We start from the raw sequence: 25,035 nt of genomic DNA, 5'->3' as shown, positions 1-25,035 counted from the left end.
GCCGGCGAGCTGCGGGGGGGAGAGACCCCGCGGCTGCTGCGCTCCGGCTGTGCTCCCACCGGCCCCGGCAGCCCCCCTGTTCGTGGTTTGACCGATAACTGTCCCATTTTCCTGTCTATTGACTGTTGTCGGCTCTGCCCAGCCTTCGCTGAGCGCGTTGTGCAACAGCATCCGTCCATCTTGCAGCAGCGTTCCCGGGGGGATCCCGGTCTGGGATCCAGACACAACTGGATTCGGGGCTCCGGGAAGGGCTCGGGGCGGCGAAGCCATCGCGTTGCTCCCAGACAATCCCACCGGGCGCCGGTTTCTCACGGGCAGCAGCTGCCGAGGCAGCCCCCGCCCCACCGCAGCCCTGCCGGGGCCGGTCCCGGCGCAGCCCTGCCCGCCGCGGCTGCCGGCCGCCGCCGCCGGGAGCGACTGGAAATAAATCTGGGAAATATCCTCGGCACAAAAACGGAAAACGCCTCCTTGGAAAGCCCCGGAGCCGGCTGCGGGGCAAAGGCGGGAGCGGAGCGAGAGGTGCCCTCCGGCCCCGGGGGAAGGCTCCGGGGATGCTGCGGGGCGGAGGGGCCGGCGGAGCCCGGCGCTGGCAGCATCCCCCCCTCCCCGCCGGGACGCACCGCCTCCGCGGGGGGCCGGGCCGGGGCGGAGCCTCCGCGCGGGGTGTCCGCGGTGCGCGCAGAGCCGCGGAGGAGCCGCGCCGCGCCATGCGCGACTACGATGCGGCCACTGCCTTCCTGGGCGAGTGGGGCCGCTTCCAGCGGCTCATCTTCTTCCTCCTCAGCGCCAGCATCATCCCCAACGGCTTCAACGGGATGTCGGCCGTCTTCCTGGCCGGTACCCCCGAGCACCGGTGCGCCGTGCCCGGCGGGGCCAACCTGAGCAGCGAGTGGCTCAACGCCAGCATCCCGCTGGAGCTGCGGGGCGGGCGGGCGGAGCCGAGCCGCTGCCGCCGCTACCGCCTGGCCGCGCTCGCCAACTTCTCGGCGCTGGGGCTGCGGCCCGGCTCCGACGTGGAGCTGGAGTCGCTGGAGCAGGAGCCGTGCCTGGACGGCTGGGAGTACAGCCGCGATGTCTACCGCTCCACCATCGTCACCGAGGTGCGCGGCCGCGGAGCGTGTGTCCCCCCCCCGCCCCAGCCCCGCTCCCGGTGCCCCCCGCGGAGAGGCTGCGGCCGGACGGGCTGTGCCGGGGCTTTGCGGGGTCGTTCTGCCTTGGGGGGGGGCTGAGCGGGGGTGAAAAAGGAGCAGCAACCAGCGGGGCTGGTGGCTGCGGGAAAGGGTGCGATGGTCCGGGGAGAGGGAGGGTGTGTGGGGTGAAGAGCCCCGGGAGGAGCTGCCCGGCCTCATTCTCTCGGCTGTTTTCCCTTGAAACTCCAGCTTGGGTTTTTTTTTGGAGAGGGCTTTTCTATGGAGGGGGAGGCGAAGGCTGAAAATAGAAGCCCGATAGTTTCCTCCTGCTGGCACGCTGACCATCCCGCCTAATTTTCCATCCGCTGGCATCGCTCGTTCCCGGTGTCATCTCAGATGGGGGACATCAACACAAACAGCCTGGCTGGGTCTAGGGCAGTGGTGGCCCTTTGCTGGCCCCAGTACCCTGTGCCAGCACTGCCAGCCACGCAGGTGGCTTTGGTGGCCACCAGCACTGGGCTGGGCGAGTTGGTGTGAGGCAGGTGCCATGGCTGCTGCCCGCGGCGTGCCCGGCTCACTGCGGCAGGCTCCTGCGAGAACCTTGGCACCAGGCTGTGACCAAGCTGTCCGCTCGGATTTTATGGCTGTACAATGGCATCGTTTGTACCGGGTGTCTTGTGGGAACGTCGATGGTGACGGGTCATGTAAGTGCTTGTTTGGGTTTCCTGGCCGTGCCATGGTGCAGCGGCAGGGACGCGCTGTCTGTCCCTCTGCCCGCGCTGGCAGGGAGTGCGGAGCTCTGGTAAACACGAAGGAAAACCCGATTGCCCTAAAGCTGCAGGGTTACTGCTGCTCTTCTGTGTTGGGTGAGGGGGGGTGCGAAGGAATAATGGGCTCATCCTCACACCAGGCAGTGCTTGGGTTCGGCAGCTGGCGGGCTCCGCATCGTTCGGCTGAGCAGCATACCCCAGGCAGCTGAGGGCACCCTGTTCACGCTCCAATGGCTCATGCACTGATGGCTCACATGCTGATGGCTCATGCTCAGGGTGCACAGCATGGCAGGGAGTGGGTGCATGGCCCTCATCTCGAGTCTCCATGACTCAGCAGCAACATCTGCCACCAAAACCCATTGCATGAGGGCACGGCCAGGAAGGGTCCTGACTGAGAGGTGTGTGGCTGTGGGTCCGTGTCCCAGAGACACAGTGAGGGTCTGTGGTGGGGGTCTGCAGACACAGGCTCAGCTGCGCTGAAGCGTGCAGGGAGCAGCTGCGGGTAGGGGAGGGCAGGGCGCGGGCTGGGAATGCCAGCCTGCCCTCGGGTGCCCACAGCCAAGCCATCGGCACCCGTGATGCCGGCATGTGCCCATCTCATGCCATTTGTGCTCAGTTGCCAGGGATCCCTTGCAGCAGCAAATCGAGGTGAGGGTGCTCGGGAAGCTCGCCCCGCTCCCAGCCGTGGGCGAACTGTAGTGGCAGCCCGGCTGCAGCCCACGTGCTGATGCAGACGTGCCTGGCCGTAACCCGTGGGCTGGCACGGCTGCGTGGCGGATGGGCGGATGCCTCGTAGCCACCGCCGGCACAGGCAGTGTCGCAGCACTCGCTGCCGGAGGGAGGCTGGATTATCCCAAGGCAGCTGTGAACTCGTAATCTGTGGCTGGGAGTTAGCAGTTGCTCTGAGTGAGACAGCAAATGAAGCAAAAGGAGGAGAAACGCTGTTCTGTCTTAACAAGCAGCAAACAACTTGTGCTGGCAGATGCCAAACAAGAGACTTCCGTGCTGGGATCGGATGGGATGCAGCAGCAGGGTTTGCCACGGGGCCTGGGACACGCCAGAGAGGCAATAGCACATTCAGAGATGGAAACCCAAGTGCCAGGTTCCCATCTGTAAGCCAGATGGAAAAGAAGGATACTTGTTTTGTTTCAAAATTGTCACGGACATTTGGAAAAAACACAGAATTTGGGTTTAAAACAAGGAAAAACAGGCGCTGATGAAACCCTGAAAAGAAGTGGTTTGGTTAAACTCGAGATGATTATTTTTGTACCCAACATTTTTCTCTGTATTAGGAGAGACAAGCCAGGACATGCCATCAGGAGGGCTGAGTGAAAAACACATCTTCGGTTAAAGAACTCAGTTGAGGAGCAAAACTTGACGGTACAGGATTAAGTGCTGGAGGTTTTATTTGATTCGTGCTGTTGCATCAAATCCTGTTGTTACTGTTGCTTGCAAGGAACAGGCTGGGAGATGCCAGCTCAGCACCCGTGTTACCTGGTGTGCAGGGACATGCTGAATCCTGGGAACAGGGGATCCCAGACTCCATCATCTGCTTGGTCTTAAAACAGAGACGATGGCAGAAAAGTGAATGTGTGCACAGCACGGGTGAAAAGGGAAATGGCTCAGCCAGGGTGATCAGAATGAGTCTGTAAGTGCAGTGACAAGCAAGTGGGATGGTGGGGTCAGCGTGGGGTTGGGTGTGATCCCACGGCTGCCATGAAGGGGCTGCAAAGTTTCCTTCTGCTTCAGGGGGCTCAGCTGGGCGCCTCGGCAGGCTCTGGGGTGCCAGAGCCCCTTGGCCCCGTCCGCTGCAGCTGTCCCGACATAAAACTGCTGTTTTCCACCCAAGGAGGTGGCCGCGGCGCTGGGTCGGTGCCACCCGCGCTCGCACAAGAGGGTTTGAGACGATCTAGCAGGTCCTGACCCCAAAGCAGGGCTGGTTCCCTCTCACCACCCCTTCCACTTCTGCCAGCTGCGCTTTGAAATTAATTTAAACGTTAACATACGTATTTTTGTTACCTTGGGGTTTTTCTATCTGGAACTTAACCTACTTCTGCGTTAATTCCAAATAATGGTGCTGAGATCTGACCGTAATTAAAGGTTCAAGCACAAGTTTTGCTCTCAGCCAGTTGATTCCCTTGTGCCAGGCTGCCCAGCAGCACCTTTCCCTGCTCCCGGGGCCGCGCTGGCTGGGCTGCTGCCCACCACCGGGGCACAGCACCTACCCCTGGCACCTCGCAAGAGTCCTGCGCAGGGCAGAACGAGTCCTGAAGGCTTCGCTGGGCTCCTCACCACTCACCATGTTACCCTGCCCAGTCCCCTCTCCCAGCCCGCCCGCTGACCTCTCAGCCAAGGCAGAAACCAGAAGTTTTTGGACCCAGCAGAGGCGAGAAGCTGGATGCGAATTGCTGTGATTCGAAGGCATCTGAAGGATTTTTCTGTTCCCAGACAGCTTTTTCCAGCAGTGGTGAGCAGCCCTACCCAGCACTGGGAGCCCACCCTGCGTTTGGGCATGGAGGTGTCTGGGCTCATCGCTCGTGCGCTGAGTGGAGCCGGTCTCAGCGCTGGCCTCGGTGCCCGGGGTGCAGCATGGGGCAATCTGTGACTATTTTTTAGTATCTCTTGAGCTGTTTAACTTCAGATATACTCTTGGCAACAAGGTCAGATTTTCCCTGGTTTACAGCCTCGGCTGTTTGCACAAGGCTCTGCTCGTGTTTTCTTCTCTGATGTGAACGGGCTGATACTCAAGATGGTTAATTAGTGATTTCTGATTGAGAACGCGGGCAGCTGGGTCACTTCAGGTAGCCAGGGCACCTTCTCTGGCACATTCAGTTTTTCAGAAAGCTTGTCTGTCCATGGCGTTCCCACCAGCAGCATCCAGCAGAATTGGCTTTTCCAGTAGCTGGGAGCTCGTGGGAAAGAGTTGGAGGGATTTGATGTTAAGGAAGTTATTTAACAGTGTTCTTCTCAAGCAGCTCTTATTCCTAGTGTTCAAAGCACTTTCTTGGAAGCTTACATGAACTTTGTTCTCCAGTATGCTTAGCCAGGGACAGTACATAATTACTTATTTTCTGGTTAATGAATAATTAGTCCAGTACAGACAGTTTGGAAGTCGCAGCTGTAGGTGTTTAGCTGTGGCTGGGCTGTAGCTCCGGTGTCTGCGGTGTGCTTGGTGCCGGCTGTGATGGATGCAGCCTCGGAAGAAAGGGTCAAATAACTTAACTTTCATTTTTTCCCAAGTATTGCAGCGTGCAATGGATACCTTAAAGCCCTACACATCCAAGCACAAGTGAAATCTTACTGTGTCAACACATGCTTCATCACTGTGTGGTGTGAAGTCATGAGCCTCCATCAGAGCGAGCGCCTTTGGGGAGGGGATGAATGGTTTGGGTTGGAAAGGACCTTAAAGATCATCTAGCTCCAACCCCCCTGCCAGGGGCAGGGACACCTTCCACTACAGCAGGTTGCTCAAAGGTGGTACCTATAGCGTAGGGCTGTATAGATCATCGCCCAGGTCCCGCGCACCGTCTGTGGTATTGGATCTAAAATAGGCAGCGTGGTTTTTTCACTCGGCAGCATCAGCTATACCTGGAGTCGGGTGGATTTGATGTGTTCGTGTGTTTTCTGGTCGAATACAGCGTGTTCCTGCAGCCCGTGACCCCTCTCCAGCCAGCCGGGTGCTGTGTGCTGTTTACCACATCCCGCACATCTTAAAGGCTCGACCCTGCATAGAGAATTTTTGCTGCCTGTGCAGGATTCATGGGAAAAGGTGGAGTGAGCAGCTGGGTACGAGGATTTGGCACCAAGGAAACACAGGAGGCAACTCGATTTCGTGGGCAAGTTATTATTTAGCTGAGTTTATTTTGCAGCCAAAGCGCCTTTGGCACGGTGGAGGCATTTTAAAAACACCAACCCTTAACCTTGAGTGACCGAAGTCTGAAGGTCTGGGAGCAGGCACTGCGCTGGCAGCCCCAGAGTGGGGTGCTCAGCACCCAGATAATTAATACTAGTCTGTGTCGGCTGCAAATCCTGCCACCCTGCTAGCCAGTGGCCATGGAGCTGGGAAGGGAGGTGCAGAGGGACGTGGCAAAACATCTCCGGAGTGTGGGGTCAGGTGAACCCGGCCGGTGCGGAGCTGCCATGGGTCCCACAGCCTCAGGAGCGGCCCCTCTGCCGCCTTCCCTTCTTCCCTGCTCGTGCCATGTACAGAAATGCTTATTTTTAATGCCGTGTTTCCTGATGCTGAGTTTTGCTTCGTTTTGAATATGGAGCTTGATTTCCACCAAACTTCTTTACAGAAACCGCTCCCCGGGCACCGGGTGGGCGCTGGTGCAGGTGATGCCCCCGCTCTTTGATAGCATGGCTAATAATTAAAATTACGCTATCCTTTGATCTGTGGTCTAATTAGCTTACCTTTGTGTTAGAATTATCTGATCTGAGACTGGCGCGTTTGAAGTCTGTCCATGAGCGCTAACTGGGAGCGCAGGCACTGGGATGGGAGAAAGCCGTGGCCAAACCACGCTCGGCTGTAACGTCGGTGGACTGAGACTCGTGATGCTGTTTTTAATTTTTGTTCAGCCTCGTCTGGGGTTACGAGTGGCTGCAGGTGGAAGTTTCCACGCTGGCTCCTGTCCTGAGCCTCCAGCCCCCACCGGGTCCGGTTGTGAGGCTGAGTGATGGGCAGGGAGTGAGCCCTGCAGGCTGCGGGGATGGAAAGGGATTTGGAAACACACCAGTGTGGGAAAAGATATTTTATTCCATACATCTTCTTACATATGCTTTGTCAAACCCAGAAGTTGTAGAAATGCAGCAGGTTTTGTGCTGGCAGAGGTCAGGTAAATGGGAAACTGCCCCTCGCCGGGGATGGGGCAGCCCTTCGCCCATCTCCATCGCTCTGCTGTTCCGTGGGGAGCATCCCGGGCTGCGGGAGCCAGGCCCGGGGTGTCGGGGGGCTGATGGGTGTGGGGTGGGGAGCTCGTGCTGGAAACGGGGGCCAGGGCAGCCCCCGGGCCACACGCACCGGCTGCCCGTTGGGTTTGGCACCGCCGGCCGCTCACCCGCTCCAGAGGTGATGGGGTCCCGTCAGATGACCGCGGGGGTTTTGGGGGGCTCTGGCCTGGCAGGGCTTGCCGGGGGGAGTTGCCTGCTTTCCTTTTTACTTTTTTTTTTCTTTCTCTTTTTACTTTTTCTTTATTTTTTTCTTTTTACTTTTTTCCTTTTTCCTTTTTTCTCTTTACTTTTTCCTTTTTCTTTTTCCTTTTTCTTTTTCCTTTTTCTTTTTCCTTTTTCTTTTTCCTTTTTCTTTTTCCTTTTTCTTTTTCCTTTTTCTTTTTCCTTTTTCTTTTTTTCTTTTTCCTTTTTTCTTTTTCCTTTTTTTCTTTTTTTCCTTTTTTCTTTTTCCTTTTTTCTTTTCCTTTTTTCTTTTTCCTTTTTTCTTTTTCCTTTTTCCTTTTTTCTTTTTCCTTTTTCCTTTTTCCTTTTTCCTTTTTCCTTTTTCCTTTTTCCTTTTTCCTTTTTCCTTTTTCCTTTTTCCTTTTTTCTTTTTTCTTTTTCCTTTTTCCTTTTTCCTTTTTCCTTTTTCCTTTTTCCTTTTTCCTTTTTCCTTTTTCCTTTTGTTTCTTTTTCCTTTTGTTTCTTTTTCCTTTGTTTCTTTTTTTTTCCTTTTTTTTCCTTTTTTTTCCTTTTTTTTCTTTTTTTTTTTTTTCCTTTTTTTCCTTTTTTTTTCCTTTTTTTTCTTTTTTTTCCTTTTTCCTTTTTTCCTTTTTTTCCTTTTTTCCTTTTTTTCCTTTTTTTCCTTTTTTTTCCTTTTTTTTCCTTTTTTTCCTTTTTTTTCCTTCTTTTTTCCTTTTTTTCCTTTTTTTCCTTTTTTTCCTTTTTTTTCCTTTTTTTCCTTTTTTTCCTTTTTTTCCTTTTTTCCTTTTTTTCCTTTTTTTTCCTTTTTTTCCGTTTTTTACTTTTTTTACTTTTTTTCCTTTTTGTCGTTTTTTTTGCTTTTTTTTACTTTTTTTCCTTTTTTTCCTTTTTTTTTTTCCTTTTTTTTCCTTTTTTTTCCTTTTTTTCCTTTTTTTTCCTTTTTTTCTTTTTCCTTTTTTTCTTTTTCCTTTTTTTCTTTTTCCTTTTTTTCTTTTTCCTTTTTTTCTTTTTCCTTTTTTTCTTTTTCCTTTTTTTCTTTTTCCTTTTTTTCTTTTTCCTTTTTTTCTTTTTCCTTTTTTTCTTTTTCCTTTTTTTCTTTTCCTTTTTTCTTTTCCTTTTTTTCTTTTTCCTTTTTTTCTTTTTCCTTTTTTTTTCTTTTTCCTTTTTTTTTCTTTTTCCTTTTTTTTCTTTTTCCTTTTTTTTTCTTTTTCCTTTTTTTTTCTTTTTCCTTTTTTTTTCTTTTTCCTTTTTTTTCTTTTTCCTTTTTTTTTCCTCTTTTTTTCCTCTTTTTTCCTCTTTTTCCTTTCTTTTTCCTTTCTTTTTCCTTTCTTTTTCCTTTCTTTTTCCTTTCTTTTTCCTTTCTTTTTCCTTTCTTTTTCCTTTCTTTTTCCTTTCTTTTTCCTTTCTTTTTCCTTTCTTTTTCCTTTCTTTTTCCTTTCTTTTTCCTTTCTTTTTCCTTTCTTTTTCCTTCTTTTTCCTTTCTTTTTCCTTTCTTTTTTCCTTTCTTTTTCCTTTCTTTTTCCTTTCTTTTTCCTTTCTTTTTCCTTTCTTTTTCCTTTCTTTTTCCTTTCTTTTTCCTTTCTTTTTCCTTTCTTTTTCCTTTCTTTTTCCTTTCTTTTTCCTTTCTTTTTCCTTTCTTTTTCCTTTCTTTTTCCTTTCTTTTTCCTTTCTTTTTCCTTTTCTTTTCCTTTCTTTTTCCTTCTTTCCTTCTTTCCTTCTTTCCTTTTTTCCTTTTTCCTTTTTTCCTTTTTTCCTTTTTCCTTTTTTCCATTTTTAATTTTTTACTTTTTTCCTTTTTTACTTTTTTCCTTTTTTCATTTTTTACTTTTTTCATTTTTTTACTTTTTTCCTTTTTTCCTTTTTTCCTTTTTTTTCCTTTTTTTTTCCTTTTTTTTCCTTTTTTTCCTTTTTTTTCCTTTTTTTTCCTTTTTTTTCCTTTTTTTTCCTTTTTTTTCCTTTTTTTTCCTTTTTTTTCCTTTTTTTTCTTTTTTTCCTGTTTTTTCATTTTTTTTCCTTTTTTTTTTACTTATTGTTCCTTTATTTTCCTTTTTTTTCATTTTTTTTCCTTTTTTTCCTTTGTTTCCTTTTTTTCCTTTTTCCTTTTGTTTCACTTTTTCTTTTTATGCTTTAAGCAGGGCTTCCCGCCAGCGACCTCCGCTGTGGAAACAGCGCCAGTGCCAGCAACGGACGGAAACGGGAATGTGGGGGAACTAAATTTAATTACACGGAAACGTGTGTGTGTGTCTCCAGTGAATAACCCGGGTGCCTGGATGAGGCTCACCGCGGCGTTACGGCTGCGTCTGAGCGCGGGCCCTTCTCTTGCAGTGGAACCTGGTGTGCGAGGACGACTGGAAAGCCCCGCTGACCACCTCCCTCTTCTTCGTGGGGGTCCTCATCGGCTCCTTCATCTCAGGGCAGCTCTCGGACAGGTAACGGCCATGGGCAGAGCAGGGTATACCTGGTGCCACGGCTGGTGCACTTGTTTTTAAGAAGTGTAGAGGAGTTAAATGCCCAGTTCTTTGAGTTTTCCTTCAAAGGAGGTAACTGGCCTGGCTTCTTCAAGCATCCCAGCCTTCGTCTGCCCCAGGCAGGGATGAATGCCTCTTGGGTGCTTCAGGAGACCGAGAGCTGATCACTGCAACGAGCCCGTGCGGCTGCTTTACAGATCAATGCGGTGGTTTTCAGTCCACAACCACGTTTGTGTCTTTATCCCACCTTTTTAGTAGTTTAAAAGATGTTGTTCTTTGTCACTCGTTAGCGATGTTGTTCTTTGTCACACATTAGCTGACGGCCCATTCTTGGAGCTGCAGGGTAGAGACTTGTCCTTTGAAGGGAAGCTCTGCGTAGAAGAGATGGTTTGCTGGAAATAAAGTAAGCGTGTCCAAGAGGAAGGGAAAAAGGCAGCCTGTGAATGGATAGCAGTCATGTCACAGCATCTAACTAAGCAGATGTAAAATATCAAAAAATCAGTACAGGCATTTGACAACTATCTCAGCACTATTGAGGTTTTGGCCTTACAAGTGTTGAATGCAGAATATATGTTCCTTCCACTGATTTCTGCTTCCCTCTTTATACAGCCCATAGCCTTTTTCCCACGTCATTACGAGGGGGTCTCCACTACTGCTTTAATTGCTGCCTGTTAACGAGGAAGCTGCAGGACCAGGGGGGCTCCTCTGGCTGTTCAGCAAAGGGGTTTCGAAACTCGACAGGAGTCTTAATCCTAAAGCCTCCAGCATTAAATTCCATGTGATCCGTGTTTAATCTCCTGACTCCTACCCCAGTGCAGAAGTCAGTCGGTGTTACTGTCTGAAAGGGAGACGAGATAATCACTAAATCCCACTGGTGCCATGTGTCTACTGGGAGCATCGGAGAAAGCACGCGTGCCCCGGCGGCATCGCAGCTGGTCAGCCCGCCCGGCAGCCCGGGCACCGTCTGGCATCAGCTCTTCCTTGGAGTTTTTTGGAACTGTTCTGTCAGGACAGGGGTATGTTTGGAGCCAGTTTACCCTGTGCTGCTGCAGAAACCTGCCCTCAGGCCGCGGCCCGGGCAGCATCGGTGCGGAGGGCAGCGTGCCCTGGGCCAGCACGTGGGTGGGCAAACCTGCACGTAAGCTGGCTCTTTCCTTTCCATAAGAAACACTACGTACTTCCAATGCAGACAAGTGGGTGAGAGAAAGGGTGCAAGATATATGGCAGCTCAGAGACTGAACCCGGTTGATAAAGCTCTTTAACAGATTCACAGTGTTAAATAATTCATTGGTGTTGCAATGTTTAGATGCCAGTAGCCTCAACGCCAAACTGTGGCTTGCAGGCTTCATGTCTCTCACTTAGGTGCTGTTGTCTAGTCTCTTGAGTTCCTGTCTGGTGGCTCCCTGAAGTTTCTGCTCTTAATTTTTCTTTTTAGTTTATTCCCTGCGTCTTGGAAATTTTACTTTTTTTTTTTTTTTTTTCAGTCCTTAAGAAAATGGTAAACAAAATTCTTTAAAATGAATGAAACGTCAGGTTGTTCTGAGCTGCATCTCTTGAGGTTGGATATTTGTGCTCCCTCGTGCTCTCTTACATAGCCCTGCTCCATAAATAACCATCTCCTTTATCTTTTGCAAAAGGTTTGGCAGGAAGAACATCCTTTTCTCGACGATGGCCGTGCAGACCGGCTTCAGCTTCGTGCAGATCTTCTCCACCAGCTGGGAGATGTTCACAGTGCTCTTTCTGATAGTGGGGATGGGACAGATCTCCAACTACGTGGTGGCCTTCATACTGGGTATGACTATGTCTGCATTAGATTAAATGCTTGCTTAACATACTATTGTGGGTTTTTTTTTTCCTCTGAACCTGCGTTATTTAATTAGACAGTGGTAAATCCTCACTGATACAATTCCTAATTTAAGCCAGTATGATTTTTTTTTCTGCTCTTGGATACTCCAAGCCTATATATTTTAGAGGTTTAGAGAAAAAGAAGAGAGCTTTAGGAAGACTCTAAATAAACATCCCTTTCCCTCCTCTTTGGCAAAGAAGTTCAGGGCAGCGTTTAGGATTTGTTATCAGCAGAAGCAGGTCTGAGATGGAGGAGGCATTCGGGTCCCTCTCTCCTTCTCTGCCCCTTGGCAGAGGGGTTGGTGCACACCTGGGTGAAGCCTTGGAGCAAACCAGCCTTTCCAGGCACAGCAAACGCCAGGGGGGACCAGAGCGGAGGAGCCAGGTGGGTGTCAGAGCCTCGTTAGCCATAAAGTCACTGGTTTCAGTGCCGAGGCTAACGATAAAGTCCCTAATTTTAGCAACCAAGGTTTGTTTTATTTTCTGTGGGGAGCATAGAAGAAACAGCCAGGCTGCATGGGGACCCCATGGAGAAGGGGGGACCCCGTGGGGAAGGGGGGACCCACAGAGTCTCCTGCCAGTCATAGGGTTTTCAGGAAAGGCGACAGGTGAATTATGGAGAGGACTGATGGACACCTTAGGGGGGAGCCGGGATTTGCAAGAGCTGTCTTTAAAGTGCACACATATGTATTTATGTCAGCTTTTAAACCACTGGTGTCAAAATTAAAATACGAGATTACAATTTGTAGATCGTAACATGAGCTGGTCTAAATTCATGACTGTAAATTCATGTCTTCTCATCCTGAAGCACCCATGCCAGTCTGTGGTCCACAGACCTGCTTTCTCTCCTCCAGAAGTGCTCAGCAGTGAACTGCACATTACATCCCAAACGGGTGAAGTCGGGGAGCGGGCTGTGTCCCAGCTGAGCTTGTCAGGAAGGCTCCTGAAAGTCTGCCGGCCATTCCCCGTGCCTGCCCTTATCTGTCTTGGACAATGCATTAATCAAAGCAAACAGAAGTCACTTGTTCATCTGAAGGTCCCCGATAATCCCAGCAGCTTTGCTGTGCTGGGTGGGTCCGTGGCTGTGCCGGGCACCGCCACTGTCAGTGGTGCCAGCTCTTCGGGGCAGCACGGCAGCCCAGGTCTCCTCTGCCACCCCACAAACCGCTGAGTAGGACGGACACGGGTTTGCCTTCACGTTTTGTTCCCAGCTCGTTTAAAGTCCTGGCAGATGCGAGCAAGAAGGCTTCATTAAAAGGATGTCAGCTGTTTCACTTTGCCAGCCTTTGCAATAGAGGAGACCTCGCTGAACCGCGGGTCTCCAAACCCTCTGCTAGATCCGTGAGCAAACACTGATGGTAATCACTGAGAAACTGTGTAGGTGTTGCTGTTAAAACCATGTTTAGCATTGAAAATGGTTTTGTATTGGACTCTGCCAGACTCTTGGGACACCGTAAGAGCCCAAATGGTGCTGATCTCATGGGTGGTCCCACAGCAGCTCCAGGGGAGATGCACTACAAAAGTCTGGAGGAACCTCCCACCCGATTTATAGTGCCGTGATGATGATCATCTATTGGCCCATGACTCCTTGACAGTGTCCTCTGAAGAATTCTAAGAGAAACTGCTCTTTTCTGAGATTGCTGAGCTTATTCTTTTGTAAATGCAATAATTTAGTTGTGCTTGAACAGAAAGAGATAAAATGCTAATCCAACCTCCCTTGTTTTAAACAGGAACAGAAATTCTTGGCAAATCAGTTCGTATTCTATTCTCTACGTTAGGAGTTTGCATATTTTTTGCAATTGGCTACATGCTGCTGCCACTGTTTGCTTACTTCATCAGAGACTGGCGGATGCTGCTGCTGGCGCTCACCATCCCGGGGCTGTTCTGCGTCCCGCTCTGGTGGTGAGTGCCCCCACGCCCCCACCTCCCCTCCCACGCCGCGGAGTCGGGGGGTCCCTCTTTCTCCTCTTTGGGTTTTTTCTATTTGCAGTGTGAGGAGGCTTTGCCTCGAGGTGGGAATTGGGAGGATTTTTTTTGTTTGGTTGGGGTTTTTTTTGCAGTTTTAAGTCAAGTTAACGACCTGCTGAGCCTCGCGGGTGCTGGCCGAGTGCTCGAAGCCACGTTTTGGCTGGCTTTCGGAGCGGTGCGGGGATTCTGCACCTGACTCCTCACTCCATTGCGCTTGCCCACCCCAGCTCTAACGCACTTGCCCACGGTTGCTCTGCTCTGGGAGACTGAAAAAGCAATTTAGGAAACTCCCTGCTCTTCTTAGCTGGACAGAAGCATTGAAGAAGAGCAGATATCCTTGTTCTGTTGCTGCCTTGGTCATCTGTTGTTTTCTGAACTGGTAGATGTTTAGAAAAAAAGGGAAAGGCAAGGTATCATTCATGCTTAAGGATAATTTACCAACAAGGAGTTCCTCCATTTTTCCAAGGAGAGGAAAAACTGCTGCTGGCTGAAGGGAGCAAGGTAGCATCTGTTAAGATCAAAGGATTTAGTTAAGGAAAGGTGAGATTTTTCAGTCCTCTGTTTGGTGTTAATTCACTCAACATGTGCCTGGAATTGATTAGAAAATATCACCAGCTCCACGAGGGGACACTGCCACCGTCCCCTGCCTGGGAGAGTCTGCTGCAGAGCTGTAGTAAACCTGAGAGGTTTGTCTGTAAGATTCCTGTGACACAGAGCCTTTAAATATACCCTGTGCATATTTAAAGCATTTTCACATCGTGTGCAGTTTCCTAAGAATATTTTTGCTCAACGCTAGATAAGCCACCCCCGTCTTTGCTGTCTGTCTGGTGACATCTGTTGTTTTTTTTTCTAGTGGACATCAATTATTCCTTAAAAAACAACCAGCCAGGACAAGGGCCTGAGCGTGCATCTACTTCAGCATGAGAATAAACACATCCCATATATTTTAATTCTACTGTCCCACAAGTGGGACAAATCCATGAATTACGTTGCCCATAGCTTCTGTGCTGACTGTCTCTTGCTGCAAACAATCTGTGAGATGAGACCATAACTCCTAAAAATGATATGTGTGTTTTTAATAACTTCTGTAAAAGCGTTGAGTCGTTTTATTCTGAAACTTATTGCAGGATCATTCCTGAATCCCCTCGGTGGCTCATCTCCCAGGGAAGATATAAGGAGGCAGAAGTTATTATCCGGAAGGCTGCCAAAATAAATGGCGTTCCAGCCCCAGCCGTGCTTTTCGACACCACGGAGGTACGTTTCATACGTCCTGGTGCTTTACCTTGCTGGCAGTTTCCCCCTTTGCCCAGTTGACCTGTTGGGAAGTACCAGCAGAGGAATGGTTTGCACCAGCAGCTCGGGGGCTGTTGGTGAGAGGTGGGTGCTGAGCGAACGAGTTCAAAACGAGAAGCCAGAGGGGTTTTTCATTTGTCTGGTTTTTACAGTAAAACTCTCTTCCTCAGCAGTGGTCGATTATGGTTTTCAGAGCCAGGGAGACACAGGTTGCTTCATCCTTTGGGCACTGAGAAGACCCAGGGAAGATGTGTTTGTCCCCATTTCAGCCTGGCGCGGTGTTGGCCATTTGCAGTTTAACAACAGCCCTTACTGGGGCTCCACGCAGCCCCGGCACACGTGGGTGCTGATTTAGGGTCCCCTGCACAGCCCCACGTGTGCCGGGGCTGCATGGAGCCCTGAGGGACCCCTCAGGTTGCACAAACCAGCCAAAGCACCCAAGTGCTACGAGGGCACTTGAAAACCATGACATTAGCAAAGGCAGTGAAGAACATGAAGCTCTTCTTCAGGCTTGTTTTTTTCTTGTATTTCATATTTGTTGGGCAAAAGGAGAAAGCCTAGCACAAACCTAGCACCCCAGCGAGCTGGGGAGCGGCACGGCCGCAGCGGGAGGGCTGGATCTTGGGCTCATCTCCCTCTTTAGTGGCTCTGCCCTCACCAGAGCTCCTGCCGAAGAGGCACAGATGTTTTTCTCGTGCGAAGAAACCAGCAACGCTTCCAGCCTCACGTCAGCAACGACCGCGTGTCGGTACGTCAGGTCTTACTTTACTGCGTGACGCTACTGCCTGCGTTCTACACCTCCTGCTAGAGCAGAAAGCAAAGCACCACGTGGTCCTTCGTGGTGTCTGCAGGACAGAGACGTTGCGTGCTGCACCTCTGGCGAGCAGGATCCATCTCTCGAATGTCACGCTTACGTTCCGGCTGAGCTGCTGAAGATGTCTTTTCCAAGTGTATGTTCTAGTGTAATTTGGGGTGCGTGGTCCAGCTATGGGAAGCTCATCCTACAGAAACCATGGAAAAGCACTTTCCTTACATCACAGCCGGAGTTCAGATGTCTTTCAGACCGGACATGGACTTTTCCAGGCTCCAGTACATGAGTTTGCTTTTCGTGACGAAAAGTGTGCGTATTTTTGAGCCCAAGCAGCAGCTCAGCTGTCCTTGGGAATCTTGTGTGGGAATCTTGTGTCCTAAAGCGTCTGTCCACAAAAGCCCAAGGGTGGTGGTTGTATGTGAAGTACTCCGTTGGAATTATTTTTCAAACATTGCTAGGAAGACATTCCTTGGAAACCATCCTCTCTTCCTAGGAAAGAAAATCTCCGGGGTAGCACCATAGGGAGGGCCAGGGTGGTTCACTGCTTGGGCTTGGGGGGAAGCCTGGCCACGAGCGCTGGCTTTGCCCCGGCGAGGGCTCTCCGTGCAGGCAGAAGGGCACCTCAGTGTCACCCAGAAGATTCCTGCTTCAAGCCTCGAACTGGACCCTCCATCTCTGATCTGGGGTTGACAGATGCTCCCACGATGCGCCTTGGCCACCATGCCAAGCTCCAGCATCCATCCCCTTCCCTGGCAGGGTGCCAGCAGGCAGCAAAACTGGGTGACTTTCTGCATTTATGTCACATCGTTCGTGGAGGTTGAACAAAAGAGAGTTGAGTGGGCAGTGCACAGAAAAATGCCTTTGGTAGGATGTTACTCCTGGAAGTACTGTGTTAGATCCTTAAGGAAATGTTAATGCGTCCATCTTGCCAGCTCATCCTCCTTTCCAGTTAGCATGGTGCAGGGGGCTCAGTGCTACAAAAACCTGGAAACTACCACGAGCCCAGCTGGGTGCAGGGACGAGCTCTGCCTGAGGACTGCCCTCCTGGTGCAGAAGTGGCCCTTGGGCTGAGTAGTTATCCCCTGGTAGAGTCGTAACTGCCCAAACTTGTGGGTGTGCAGAGGTTATTTTGCTCTTAGGTGTGTGGGAATTTTTTTGGTTTTGTTTTCCTTTTTCCTTCAGATGCAGGATTCGAAGCCTCAGCAGCAGCAGAAGGCTATCCTTCTGGACCTATTTCGAACCCGAAACATTGCAACTATTACTATTATGTCATTACTTTTGTGGTAAGGAAATGTGTATTCCTAAAGTACCCAGGTGATAGAACCGTTTCTAATTTGAGGGCACACGCCACAGGTTTAGATAATGAGTCTCAGCCTTGGAGCCCATCTACACATGGTCCTTGGCCAGTACGTGGCCCTCGATGTCCTTGCACCCACAACACATTAATACACAAGAGTGTGGAGACAGTAGCCTCAGCTCAGATGTAAAATAGTTGGGAAACTGTGCGTAACAACTTGTGTATTTTAAATTCTGTTGCCTTTTTTTATTTTTTTTTAAGAAGCTCCCACCTCTATAATCTCTATTTGAAGAGCAATGTCCTTCTTGAAGCAAAGGCAGCAACCCAGTATCATAACAAGAACCAGACCCATGACCAGCGTTTTTGTTCTGGTTCTGTACAGTGCCCATCTCAGTGAGATCCTGGTCCCTGCCTGGGCAGCCACGAGGAATGAGGACCCAATAATTCCATTTAGATAAACCAGGACCCTTCTCTGTACATATTCCCCCAGCAGGAAGGAACTGGCTAGCACACTTGACATGCCACAGGAAGGCACTTTTGAGATTTGAAGCCCGAACGTCCAGCTGTCTCATGAAGATTAAATAAGATGTAATGGAATTGCTGAGGGTGGGAGACCCTGTCACTGGAGTTGGCTACAAGTAGGAATGTAGTTGGCGAGGGAAGCTTTCAAGAGTTATTTCATTGTGCCATTAATGAGTCCTTTGCAGTGAAAAGCCTTTGTGAACGACTTCCACAAAGCCTTTTACTTGGTATAGCATATCAGGAAGGACAGAGAAATCCGAGGTCTCTTCAAAGCGCTGTGGATATGATCACTGGAAGGGATGACAGAATTAGAAAGATGAGGTTGCCACTGAGATATTTTTTTTTTTATAAGCCACGATGCCCGTGGTGCTGCGTTGCGACATCCTGGTTTTGTAACAACATCTGAGGCAGCACTGGAGGCGTTCCGAGACGGGCGTTTCTGGAATCATTTGGTTTTATTGCTTTTCTCAGGTTTTTCACATCAGTTGGTTACTTTGGCCTGTCCCTCAGCACTCCAAACTGGCATGGAAATGCCTACATCAACTGTTTCCTCTCGGCTGTTATTGAAGTTCCAGCGTACGTGATCGCCTGGCTTCTCCTCCGCTCCCTCCCTCGGCGCTACTCCTTATCCGGCACCTTGTTTTTAGGGGGAGGGGTTGTCCTCTTCATTCAGCTGGTTCCAGCAGGTACAAGATGCAATATATGACTTGAGTACCTAAAATGTTAGAAATATTTTACAGTGCCATCTCATAGTTCTGTAAAATTCCTGGAAACCGTCATCAAATTTAGAACTTGAGGTCAAGTTTATGCTGATCACTTGCAGCCGTCATTATTTTTTTCTTTAATGCATATGTGTATGCTGAGTCATGCACAGCTCTCATTTATTGTGTCAAATTACTGAGCTTTTTATAGTCCAGGGGCACCAGCTTGTAAAATGAGAGCCAAAAGTGTGCTGTGACTTATCTGGTTGTGTGTAGAGGCCAAAAGAACCCGCAAGTCTTCTAGATTTCACTATGAGTAAATCTCCACAGGTTTTTGCAAAAAAGGGGCAGATTTAAGCTTGTACTTTGTTGCTGCGTAACCCAGAATTTTGTTCCGTTTCAAGAATGACGTTTTACTGGGAGGAACCCAAAATCTGAAAAGTACAAAATAACCTGAGCATCTGCATTATGCTCGGTGGGAAGTCTGGAGCCAAGTCATCTAGGGATGGGGCTAATACGTTGTGTAATTAAAAAAAAAAAAACAACCCAAAATCACAACCACTAGGACAAAAAACAGCGATATGATCTTTGTAGAAGAAATATGAGTAATAAGTACAGAGTGTTGTTTATTCACCTGGATTTTGTTTTTTCTCCTCCAGATTTGAACATCCTGGCTGTTGGCCTGGTGATGCTTGGAAAATTTGGCATCACAGCTGCGTTTTCAATGCTTTACGTCTACAACGTGGAGCTATACCCGACGCTGGTCCGAAACATGGCAGTCGGAGCTACGTCCATGGCTTCCAGGCTGGGCAGCATCCTCTCTCCTTACTTTGTTTACCTGGGTGAGAGATCCTGAGTTTTCTGCCTTGCGCTCTGCAACTGCCCAGAGAAGTCATCGGAGCTTCTAGAGCGCAGGCTCAGCGTTAAGTCCCTTCAGTTGTTGGCTTTTAAGTCCCTTCTCTCACATTGGCTCCAAGTTCACTATCAGTGTAGAAACAAAGTGGAGCTATTTGGGTTTTGCAGAAGAACAAGACACTTCTGTCCTTTCTTGAGGTTAGGGACCATCCATATGGCACCAAGTGGGTGATGACGACGATGATGTTGATAAACTGCAAGTGGAGTGGCTGGGATGAAAACTGGTCACATCCTGGCAATGGGTGTTAGCCCCAGGATGCCAGTTAGTTTCCCAGGAGAGTGTGACAAGAAGTGACCTTGCAAGTAAGGAAATCCAGCATAGGACACGTGTTGCATTGTTGCATTGTACTCGTCATGCGCATCCCGCCATGGGTATGTCCCGGGCAGATGGACCAGGCAGGAAGCAAAACATCCCCTGAAGCTGTGCTTTCGGGAGCAAGCTGTGGAAAATATGCAGATTAAGCAGCACAAGAATGTGTTTAATTGTGACCTTCATGAAGTGATTTTTATTTTTTTTTTAGTTACTAAACCAGGCACCTCAGCACTCATTTTTTTTTCACACCTTGGTTTGTAAGCAGAATTACTGATTTTCTCACAGGCTTTTTTCTGACACTCATTAGCATCCATTCTGAGTGCTGGACAAATATTAATTGATTTTTTTTTTTTTTTTTAAGTACACAGAAATGATCCTCGTGTTGCAGACAAGAAAGGGTGACAGAGATTAGAGGATTAAGGGTGGGAGAATCTGAATATCAGCTGCAGTCCGGGGTGCTCAATTTCCTGTTCCTTTTTCCTCCCACATGATTTATTTCCTTCCACTATCACTGGACCTGTCTCAGCTCTCCCCTGCATCTACAAATTTTGATTCCTGCTGAAACCTTTGATACTAAATGAGCATGACTTTGCTGGCTCTGGCAGAACATTGCAGATTCACCAGGCCAGAAAAGGGGACAGGAGCAGCTCCCCTGTGTTGTCTCACCTCTGCGTTCCAGTGTGACTGTAACACACTGTACCAAAAAAGATGAAAATACGTTTTCTTTATGTGGTACTTGAACAGTGCAAACATAAAGTAAAAGGGACAGCAGGACTGTGATGCTCCTTAGGGTCTTCAGTCTCCATTGCAGAACAGGTAACAGTGATAGATGCAGACAGGATAAAGTTTTTACTGTTTGGTGGGGTTTTTTCTCCCAGGTTTTCATAGGCTCAGCCTTTAAAAAATCTTGTTCCAGTCATCAGAATAGTTTCCTAAACTTTAGGAGCTTTTAGGAGAAACTCCTCAGCTGCTGATACTTGCTACGGCTAAATTAGGACCTCGCAGTTAATCCAGCTCATGAACACAGACGAGATCAAATCACAAACTTTGGCTCTACGTGTGATACCCAGGGGCCCTCACTTTAATCTGAGTTTATTCCTTACGTTATAAAAGCGTACTGCTCTATCCCAACTGAAAAATAAAGCTGTCAAGTCCAGTTTGGTACTTTCTCTACCTTAAATACTTGTAACTTTTAGCTAATCCTTTTATTGAAAGACCTTTTCACTGCTGTGCTATTGTGACTTGAAGATCTTGCATCCTGCCCAAACACTTGTGTCCCAGCTTCAGGCTGCTGGCAGGGGCCGCTGCCTTCTAGTCCAAAATAACATTCTGAGTAGCCCAAGGTCAGAGCCTCTTGTCTGTCAAGGGAAGCCTGACGCCTCCTCCCTTCTCCCTTTGCAGTAAGTATTTAAGGATTCCCCCATTAATGGCCCATTAGTCTGAAACTGGCCTGTTCAGCTGCCCTCAGCCTCTCCCCTCCTGTTGCAGAAGGATGCACGATCCCGGGCAGCTGATGAGTGGGTAGTTGCTTGCAAGCACTTTTATTCCCTCGTATTGAATTATTTAATGGAGGATTTGGCTCCTGATGATGGTGTAGTACTGGAGACTCCAGCAGTGATCCCAGCAGAGGTGTTACCTTGCAAAGATGTTGACTATCCCAGTTGAAAATCTACAAAAAACCTATCAGCTGCTATACAAACATGAGGGATGGCATGATGCTGATGGCGGGCGGTGACCGTCCTAGAGCGCATGTTGTAGTTTTAAAATTGAAAAATGCCTTTGTTTGCTAGCAGATACCAGATGTAGCTCGGTTTTGGATTCACCTTTGATGTTTATGAAGACTTCAGCTAATTATTCCAAATTAGTTCTGCGTTCCAGCTATGTCTGGAATGTAAATTTTACACGTGAGTTCATTGATTGTGGACATGTATGTACTGGTGTCATGTTTTGTGTTCTGTCAGGTGCCTACGACAGATTCCTACCATACATCCTGATGGGAAGCCTGACTGTGCTCATCGGGATCCTCACCCTGTTTCTCCCGGAGAGCTACGGCAATCCCCTGCCTGAGAGCTTTGAGCAGATGCTGAAGGTGAAATGGTAAGGCGGCTGTCCTTCAGCCCACGCTTCTCAGGAATTCGGGACCTCTTTCTACACAGAGTCCCTTTTCACAATCAGTAAACATGTTTCATCAGATCCACTGCAAAACGTCAAAGCTTTCAAAGTGCCCTTCAGGTTATTTTGTTGTTTTTTTTTTTGTTGTTAATTTGACAGACATTGACACAATGCAGTTTCTCCAGAATCTCTGAACCTCAGAGCTGATGTGCTTGAAAGAAGGTGCTCACAAATCAAGGCTGACCTTGAGGCTGTTGTTTTGTATCTCCCAACACTTTCCACCCTTTTATATCATTCACTATCCTTAACTCTTCATTTAAACTACTCATTTAGCAGGAGGATTTACATTACAAAACACTTCACTCTCTCAGTGTAAGTTCACTAGGTACCGCTCCAAAGTACACCCAGGATTTCAATATTCTAGCCTCTTTCGTTTGGGAGGCTGGAGGCACGCCAGGACAGCTGTCTCCTGCTTTATTTTATTTAGCTGTAAGCAGTGGCAGTTCTCTTGCCCCACCACCATTGCTATTTAGGGTTCTCTGAGCAAACATCTCCACTGCAACCCGTGCGCCTACGTTACAGTGCTGGTGCAGTGGAGATGGCCAGAGTTCACCAGTTGCTATTGTGGGAGGAAAACTCTTGGGAGCAGCAGAGGGAAACTCATTTAGCCAAGAGTGCAGCTGCATAGCTACCATCCAGCTTGCTGAGAGCTTGTACCGGAACAGAATTTGTCCTTACAAGCAATAAGAGCTTGAAAAAGCTTGGAATTGCCTGTATCTAATCCCTGGTCGGTTTAGGGAGCTGTCATTATGCTTCCAGGATAAAAATTATTCTCAGGCCAGGTTCCTGAAGAAGGGCACGCTGCACTTTATCACAGTTAGGGGCTTCTCGTCTGTCTGACATACAGCTTGACGAACTGCACCTAGAAATCCCAGAGTCAAACCAGATTCCCTCCGCAGGCTTCTCGCACAAACAGGCTGACGTAACTGAATTACAGTCACTGAATTACCTCCAAGTTCCAGGTGGTGGTTGCTGCGCTGCTTCTGCCTTTTGGAAAGGTGTGCTTCCCAGAGCACTCTCTTTTTTTCTAACATGGTTATTGTAGCAGTGCTGATTAGGAGGGGGAAGTGTCTGGGTTACCCTGTAAAACGTTCTCTGGCTTCTCAGTCTTTTACTCACTTTCAGTTTCAGAAGTGGGCCACAAACCACTGGCATTAGGGATTCAAAGGAGAGTCCTAAGACTCTGGCAACCCCCTTGTGAAGAAGGATGCACGCTCTTGGAGGGGCTGAAAGAAGAACAAGATCTTCTCAAGACGCATTTTCTGCCAGAGGAAAACAAAACCCAACAGTCAATGCTACTGCACCGTAGTTATTACCCCCTGTGCTACTGTACCCAAATACACCGTTCGCTGAACAGATGCTGTCTGCTCCCATAGGACTCGTTGTCTGTAATTCCGTGTCCTGATGCCTGGGGTTTGTCAGCAGATGCAGTCCCTGTTGAGGGATGGGGGCCTGCCTGTGCTAAACACCATCCGAGGACTAAGCTAGAAACGAGCCTTAGGAATAACACAGCAGTGACTCCATCAGTCAGGTACTCAGTTAAAGCTGCTTAAAGGGAAAAAAAAAAAAAAAAAAAGATGGCAAATGTAACAGTGATGTTTTCTCCTGACTGTGCGTATTGACTGGATGAAGGGGAGCTGGGTGTCTGTCTGTGACAATCTCAGCTCGTGCCCCTAAAGGGAAGACCCCGGCCTCCTTTGAAACCTGCGACCAAAGCCCGAGAGACTAAGTGGGATCAGAATTGAGTTGCAGCAAAGCAGACACAGAATTCACTGTAAGTACAGGTTTTTTTAAGCAAGACATCAGAGTATTTTTTGATGTTGCTTGCTTTTCCCAGGACCTGTGATCCACTTCTGATGGACTTGTCCCTGTAAAAGCTGATATTTTTTCATAAAGCCTGAGCCTGCTGAGGTCCTCAGACTTCATCAATGTCCGATGTCTTTGGGGACGGGGAGAGCCTGTAACCCAGAAAGGACTATACCTTGCCGACCTGATGGGCCATGCCTGCTCTCAAAAGAAAACAGGCTTAGCAAGTCAGTGATCCTATCCAAACACACTGTGCAGTTTTAGTATTCAGTTTTTTCACGGAATATTGGTATAAACAGTTTTTTGGATCTTTTGAGGGTTTTTTTCCAAAGCATTTAATTTCTCCTTTGACTAGGTACCACATTGTTTTGTACCTTCAGAGAAAGCTCACTGCAGTTTCAAAAGCCTCTGCAAAATCTTTGTGCCACTTACAAATTTAAAGGGGATTTGATGCTTGAAAAACCTGATGTGCTCTACTGGATATGTTCACCTGTTAAAAATGCAAAAGGACTAATTTGGGACCACAGTTTTTTTTCAAAACAGAAAAAAAGCCAGCAAAGCCAGTGTTTTGTTTTTCAAATCCTACAGGTTATGTATGCATTTCTAACAGTTCAGCAAAGCCAGACTGGATGAAAACTCAAATGTAGAGCTCAGAGTTGTGCTACTACTGTTTTGTGAACGCTACACGGTTTGAAAAAAAGTATAATACCTTTTATTTTTCTATTTATTGGCTGTGCATGCACTTCTTGGCCACATAAAGTCTATCAGACCTGGCAGACTGATTTTTATTCTCTGTAAAATAACAATTAGCCACGATTCACCTTCTGTAAGGGCCAACAAAAGCACTGTTCATGGCAAGTTGTCTTGTGCTGGCACTTGGCAGGAATGAGGCTCTCCCTGGAAGTTCAAGCACAACTATAAAGCTTCATAACACGTAAATGTAAGGAACTTGTGCAATTATTTCAAGCTGCTCTTTGGGGTGCGGAAATACTATTTCGTATTAATTTTCTGCAGTTATGCTTTTGCCATAAATGTAACGTGGTATGAGGCAACCTGGCACGAGGGGTCCTGTGACCCCTGACGCTCTCATCCCTTCTCACGCTGGAATTTCTCTAATAACAGCAGTATTTAATCTTGTTTTTACTTACTACAAAGTTAATGTACGGAACAGGTGTTTAGACATAACTACATTTCTCAACATAACCTTTGTATCAGCGTAGGACAGGTTTGAGGACTTGGTTAAATGCAGGTGGCCGTATTTTTATGAAATTTTTATATTAAGTTGATACTTATTTTATGTGATCGTAGGGTTGGGTATTTCTAAAAGGTAAATATTTTTGTACTCTTGAACTTTGTAGTGTCTTAAAGCTTAGTTTTCCTTTTTTAAATAAGAAAAAGGGTTGTGGGGTTTTTTAAATATCTTGTTTTAATCAGTCTCATTTTTCTTGCTTATACTGTTGATCTCAAGCTAGTGTCACATTTTAGTATTTTTAATGGTAGATTTTTTAAAACCTAATCTTTCACAAGACTGGAATGCCTTTCTGAAAAGTATGTGATGTTGCTATAAGGCCTTCAGGTGTCTGAGCATAGTAAAAATGAGAAAAGCAGATTGCTTCAGCTGATGAAGCATTTGCAAGGAGGATTTCTGTCCTCTGCCAGTATCTTTCCCAGGCTCCAACAGGGATTCCTGACGAAACCCAAAGAGCAATAGTCTGAGGAAGAAACTGGGATGAAGCTGGAGGGCAGGAGTGCCTGTTTCTGGCGAGTTACTATTTTTTTTGATTGTAAAGCTGAGAAAACAGCTATTGGTGAAAACTAAATGTATTGCAGGTGAGCTGCTTAAGCCTCTCACTGCAATCTTCAGTGAGTTTTCGGTGTGTCAGACACCCGG

At 48.0% G+C, this 25,035-nt stretch overlaps 1 protein-coding gene across 1 annotated transcript; it reads left to right on the top strand.

Annotated features, from left to right (window-relative positions):
• Window positions 1–707: 707 nt before the first annotated feature.
• Window positions 708–22,539, top strand: SLC22A4 (solute carrier family 22 member 4). Its single transcript, XM_086621342.1, has 10 exons — window positions 708–1,100; window positions 9,359–9,462; window positions 11,139–11,293; window positions 13,077–13,248; window positions 14,442–14,568; window positions 16,601–16,701; window positions 17,709–17,923; window positions 18,598–18,780; window positions 21,128–21,263; window positions 22,464–22,539. The coding sequence occupies exons 1-10, from the start codon at window positions 708–710 to the stop codon at window positions 22,537–22,539; spliced, it is 1,662 nt and encodes a 553-aa protein (XP_086477468.1).
• The last annotated feature ends 2,496 nt before the right edge of the window (window positions 22,540–25,035 follow it).

This window comes from Tauraco erythrolophus, chromosome 16 (genome assembly GCF_009769465.1).
Source record: "Tauraco erythrolophus isolate bTauEry1 chromosome 16, bTauEry1.pri, whole genome shotgun sequence".
Taxonomy (NCBI): Eukaryota; Metazoa; Chordata; class Aves; order Musophagiformes; family Musophagidae; genus Tauraco; species Tauraco erythrolophus.
The sequence above is the reverse complement of the archived record's forward strand: the minus strand, read 5'-3'. Positions and strand labels throughout refer to the sequence as shown.

Excerpts from the sequence above, each read along its gene's own strand:
- SLC22A4 (XM_086621342.1), top strand. The coding sequence starts at position 708 with ATGCGCGACTACGATGCGGCCACTGCCTTCCTGGGCGAGTGGGGCCGC. Across the intron at positions 17,924-18,597 it reads CATTCAGCTGGTTCCAGCAG|ATTTGAACATCCTGGCTGTT; the intron begins GTACAAGATGCA and ends TTTCTCCTCCAG. Across the intron at positions 18,781-21,127 it reads TCCTTACTTTGTTTACCTGG|GTGCCTACGACAGATTCCTA; the intron begins GTGAGAGATCCT and ends GTGTTCTGTCAG.